Source organism: Ruditapes philippinarum, unplaced genomic scaffold (assembly GCF_026571515.1).
Source record: "Ruditapes philippinarum isolate M1 unplaced genomic scaffold, ASM2657151v2 ctg22823_1_1_1_1, whole genome shotgun sequence".
In the NCBI taxonomy this organism is placed as follows: Eukaryota; Metazoa; Mollusca; class Bivalvia; order Venerida; family Veneridae; genus Ruditapes; species Ruditapes philippinarum.
The window spans coordinates 4,629-10,560 of NW_026860699.1; the positions used below are offsets into that span (position 1 = coordinate 4,629).

Here is a 5,932-nt window from a genome sequence, read left to right on the forward strand (position 1 = left end):
AATTATGTGCTATTTGATTTGATTGAATAAAAATATATTTTTGTGGTATATGTGCTGTTATAGTTATATTTTGTAAATACGACATAATAAATAAATAAATATACTGACTTTTTTTATTCTTTTTTACCCATAAACATGATTATCATTTATGAGGGGTGAATTGTCTTATCTATTTTGGGGAGTGAAATGTCTTGAGGGGTGAGTTGTCTTGCTTTTTTGGGTGGTGAATCGTCTGGGGGATGAGTTGTCTTGTTACCCTCAAAACAATCATCCGTAAAGTGGTCCTCACACACAACCTTTTGTCGATGAGCTTTAAATGTTTGCAGATTTAATTTCTTGTTGTGAAGGTTTTCAATCCATTTCTTGCACAATTTCCTGTGATCGTAAGATTTAAGAGGATCCGGAATAGGGAAAAAACTTTTCCCACATCCACTTTTGTTTACACAATTAAAAGCCTGGCACTGCGGCATGTTTAACTTTCAAAACACAGATGATCCTGTCACATATCGTGACTTAAATTATAGCTGCACAATATAAACACACTTTACATGAATTTTCGCAATGATTATAACACAAAAAAAATCCAGCAGAGAAAGCCAGAGTCGATTTGTTTACACAATTAAGCCTGGCCCAGCGTCATATTTACTTTCGATACACAGGTGATCCGGTCACATATCTTGACTTCAATTATAGCTACACGATATATACACACTTTTCAAGCTATCAGTTAATAAAATTTTTCGTAAATAATTATTTCACAGTGAAATAAATGGGAAAAAATCCAGCAGAGTCGAGTTGTTGTTGTTAATTTTCATAGCGCGCGATTTAACCGGAAGTGGGTATATGACATCACATTCTCGGTCTCGCGAGAATTAAATCGTTAACATGGATGCGCCCGTATGCTCACAAAAATAAATAAATAAACGTTCGTTTCTCTCATAAACGATTGACTTTAATACCATTTTTATCCTAAAGCTACTATTTCAAATATTTTCAATAAAATAAAAGCGCTTTTATGTCAGCCATTCTTTATCCTTTAAGGTAATTAATTTTTAATGGCCATTGCCATGATTTTTAAACTGTACACTGTCCTATTTGGTCTTTGTACGTTTACTTTTATGCACCTTTACTTTCATTGTAATGTAAAATGAAGGCCTTTAAATAAACAATAATATAATTATATTGGTGTGTCTTGTAACTTTTGAAGACTATGTGTAGAGATGTCAATACTATATATGTTCATCAAATCGTGAACGTATTGCGAATTTGTTTATTACAACTTGTTTATTTCAAGAGTTGTTGAGTGGATGCACTTATTTAATGTTTCAACACTGTAATGTACTTCGTCTTGTAGGTCGATTTTAACAAGATTTTTCTCTCGATTCAGGTTGTGTACTTTACAGCTTTATTTCCATACGTTATCCTTATAATACTTTTTATTCGCGGGGTAACTCTCGACGGAGCAGGCGATGGTATCTATTTTTACCTAAGACCAGATTTTTCAAGACTTAAAGATCCCCAGGTAGTGTTTCTGTATGTGGGTGTGCGTGCGTGTGGGTGTCCTCGTGCGTGTGTGTGTCCTCGTGCATGTGTGTGTTTTTGTGGTTTATGTCGGATGAGAAATATTAGACATAGATCTAATTCCTTTCTGAAACTACAAACTCTTTTTATCGTGTTATAAACTAAAAATGATATGAAAGAAGGAATGAATTTAATTTTACTTTTTGATGTCAGTGCAAAGAGTTGATTGTCATTTTGAAAATTGAAGTGATTATAAATCACAAATACTAGATACAAAAGAGGGCAGCTCAGATTTTGTAACTTGTTTATGGCTTTTTAGGTATGGGTCGACGGTGGTACACAGATTTTCTACTCGTATGTTCTAGCTACCGGCGTTGTTACTACTCTTGGAGGTTATAACAAGTTCAATAACAATTTCTACAGGTACTGTAACACTAACCTCGCTAAATATCTTAAAATTAAACAGTGCAAACCACGATCAGACGGCACAGTTGTACCAGCTGAACCCTGGTCTGCCCGGTCGTCTGGATAGAATGAGTTGTCGCCAGAGGCTAAGTGGTTACAGATTCATTGATAGGGCTTTTACCCAAACAAATAAATAAATAAATAAATAAATATATATATATATATATATATATATATATATATATATATATATATATATATATATATATATATATATATATATATATATATATATATATATATATATATATATATATATATATATATATATATATATATATATATATATATATATATATATATAAAGGAATGTACAAGGCTCAATATATTTGATACCTTATTTTTTGTATTTTGACTTTGAAATATTTCCACATTTAAGTGGCTGTTGTGATTCAAGACAGGGCGAATTACAAAAATCCAGTTGATTTCCATGTTAAAATTATATTATTATGTAGTAGCAGTGTTCTGTACAAGCCGGATTATGTCCTTGCGGTGTACTAGCCGTAATAATACATGTATTTTGTATTGAACTAAACTTGAAATAATTATTTATTTATTCTGTTTTATTTTCTGAATCATTTTTTATCTTCTGTAAGTCATTATACGTGGAGTCTCTCTATTCACAAAACACTCTAACATAAATATATATTCATCATTTTAAACGTGACGCAATGCTTATTGAGTATTACTGCTTACTGGTAAATCTTGAAATCGGACAAGGTCACAAGGACAAGGTCTGTGGATGTTTCAAAACTCCAAAGTGTACCAGTTCATGTTAAATATTGAATTCTAGTTAAGCCGGTGCTAGGGGGCGTGGAAGGTAATTAGCACTTGACAGTACCGTTCATGAACAGGCTCAATCAAACTCAGCCTGCAACATTTTCAATTTTTGCCGTGTGGGGTTTCTTTATGGATTCTTATTTTCTGTATTCTATTGCCTTGGTCCACTGACGTACACAGATATTTAAAATTCAAGGTATTTGCCCTCGTGCGCTCACAAATTTTAAATGTAATTGTACGGAAACGTGTAAAAAGGTACCTTGCGATTGGTTTGGAAAAATAGGTAATTAAATCAAAATGTACTTTATCTTCGTTCCAGGGACAGCTTCATAATTGCTAGCGTCAACAGTTGTACCAGTTTCTTCGGCGGATTTGCTGTATTCTCCGTACTCGGTTTCATGGCAAAGGAGCAAAACGTCACCGTCGGTGAGGTGGCTAAATCTGGTACTTGAAATTTAGAAAATTCCGAAAATTCAGCGTTTATAACATAGAAAGGACAATGAAAGATATTTATCATATTTGATATAATTAAGGAACTTTTACTTACAATACTTGAAGCCAAGCACTTGGTGTTCAACTCCTTTTTTAAAATGTGTGCCTGATTAAAATTTCAATTATAATATTATAACAATCAATTACCTATAGCTATATATGTATCCGTTTTAGACAGTACGAATAATGTTTATGCTTTGAAACCAAAATTTTTAAAATAAATGTGTACACACTTTGAATATCTATTAGAATGTTGTATTCATTTTAGGCCCAGGACTTGTCTTTATTGCATACCCCAAGGCAATCACTGAAATGCCACTATCACCGTTGTGGGCTATTCTGTTCTTTTTCATGATTATACTTGTTGGATTTGACAGCCAGGTAGGTTTTTAATATTCTTCTGTCATAGATGCCTTAACATAGCTTTTATCACCTCCCTTGACCGCCATTTTGGGGGTCATTTCCAGTATATCATATGCTTCAGATAAGATAAAAAAACTCTCATAATTATATCATCTTTATGAAAACTGATAAAAATCTTTAACATATTAGTGCTTTAATAATATATCCCTTCATATATGTAGAATAATTTGAAAATTCACCTCAATTGGTTGTATTGATTTTTCATTGTACTTTGTGAATTATTTTTCTAAAGAATATTGACCCAAAATGGCTGCCACTTTTGGCAAAGGAGGAAAATATTGTAAAAATCGGGTACTATCTACAGTCGTAATATATGTGTTTACTTTTATCATCACGATTTTAATGTATAAAAAGGGAAGAAATGAAATAATAATCTGTTTGTTATCACTTTAAATACACATATGCGCGCATATGAAGCATAACTAAGCATATTTGATAGAACCCTTTTGAGTACCAAAAGATTTAAACACAAACATTGACATGTGTTCTTCATATGTGAACATTGTTATGAAATTCTTATTATCACATTTGAGTCAGACAGGTTAGGGTCATTTAGGGAATTATCCTTTTAGATCGATAACGATTCATGCAAAATTTTATAGAAAATATAGTTAAAGTCAGTAGTTTTTGCCGTTATTTAAACCACTACCAATAGAAATTACTTTTTAATATGTGAAATTATGTGTGCATAGGCTCGCGTCCTTTGATACTCGGTTAATAGTTGTAAAATTAGTTATTATTTTGAATAAAACAAGCAATATACGACTCTTTTTAATTGAAACATTTGAACATTTCTATACATTTTCTATAATTTGCTATAGTTGTTATACTTAAGTTTGTAGATTTAGAAGCATTTGTAGCGCCAGTTATAGACGCTTTCCCAGGATATCTGTACAAGAAAAGAAATCGGATGATTTTTACGGCAGTCTATTGCATTGTTACTTACCTACTTGGGCTATCTATGTTAACAGAGGTACTTTACTTATCCTTAGTATCATGCTATCATGAGTCTAATATAGGTTTTACAACTGTCTACCACTGTGATAGGACAGGTATTGTACTCAACAATGTATAATGACATATTTATTTCACAACACGAAGTTTTAATTCGCGTACATTAATTTATTTCTGAAAATATAAATGGGACTTGCGTACGACGAGAACAATAGTGATTTGATATGGAATATTTGGACTCGAAAAATGAGAACGAGATTAGACGGAGTACAATAATGAATTGATATAGATACCTAAATGTTTGTATTTTGTATTTTGAGACTGGCAAAATGGAAACGAGGCTAACTTGATTTGACTGGATTTATGTAGGGAAATCACATAGGCATTGGTTATATTATATAAGCTGTGAAATAATTATGTCCATATGTACAATAATTCTCCCAGTTAACATGACTTAATTCTTTAAATGAAGCGGCCATGATAAAAACTAATGTACAGGACAGAATCATATCGAACAACAAAAATAGTTTTATCAACATCTGATTGTAAAAAATCGTGTTTTGTTTTCTAAACCAATTGAAATGAAGTTTTACATGGTTGTTTTCAGGGAGGAATGTACGTGTTTCAAATGTTCGATTACTACAGTGCAAGCGGACTGGTGTTGCTTTGGATATGTTTCTTCGAATCCATTGTTGTGTCTTGGGCGTTTGGTATGCTAAAAACATCTTATCCGTTTGCTTTAAAGGCCCATAAGCTTTAGAATCACACATTTGTTCTTCTTTAGAAAGGACAAAGCTGTGTTTAATACTACTTATCACATACCCGTGCCGGTTTTGCCACAAGGTAAAAAATGGTACTGCACGGCCATGCATATATTTTGACGTGAGGTCATTTGCATTATACAAACATAGTATAATGATGCGCTAAATTGTATTCTATAAGCCTCTTTTGCACTTTAAACAGTCTTATTTTGGGTATGTATTAAACATAATATCATAATCGTGTAGGTTCATTACTGAATTAATTGACCTCGTTGAATGAAATAATATGCTCGTCAGAGGCTCGCATAATATAATTTATTCAACTCGGTCTATATATACTGCATTGAACTTACACTCAATTTAAGTAAAGGATTTAGACCATGTTGCAGACATATCACTTGAACAAAGTAACAGTGTATGGAAAATTATTTACTAGTATCATAAAAGTAGCAAAATGTAAATAAAATAGTATGTTGACATCCATACAAAATACTTATACACTTTCACTGAAGTAAATGAAGAAAAGAAAGAAAGAA

General features: G+C 32.1%; 1 protein-coding gene across 1 annotated transcript; it reads left to right on the top strand.

The window, feature by feature from the left end:
* Positions 1-1,387: 1,387 nt before the first annotated feature.
* On the top strand, positions 1,388-5,409 carry LOC132713101 (sodium- and chloride-dependent taurine transporter-like; the record flags this gene model as incomplete). The annotated part of the gene is given in 6 exon segments (XM_060695570.1): positions 1,388-1,522; positions 1,841-1,944; positions 3,086-3,210; positions 3,527-3,639; positions 4,517-4,654; positions 5,243-5,409. Coding segments are annotated over 6 exon segments (768 nt in total), but the record flags the coding sequence as incomplete, so codon positions are not given.
* Between the last annotated feature and the right edge of the window lie 523 nt (positions 5,410-5,932).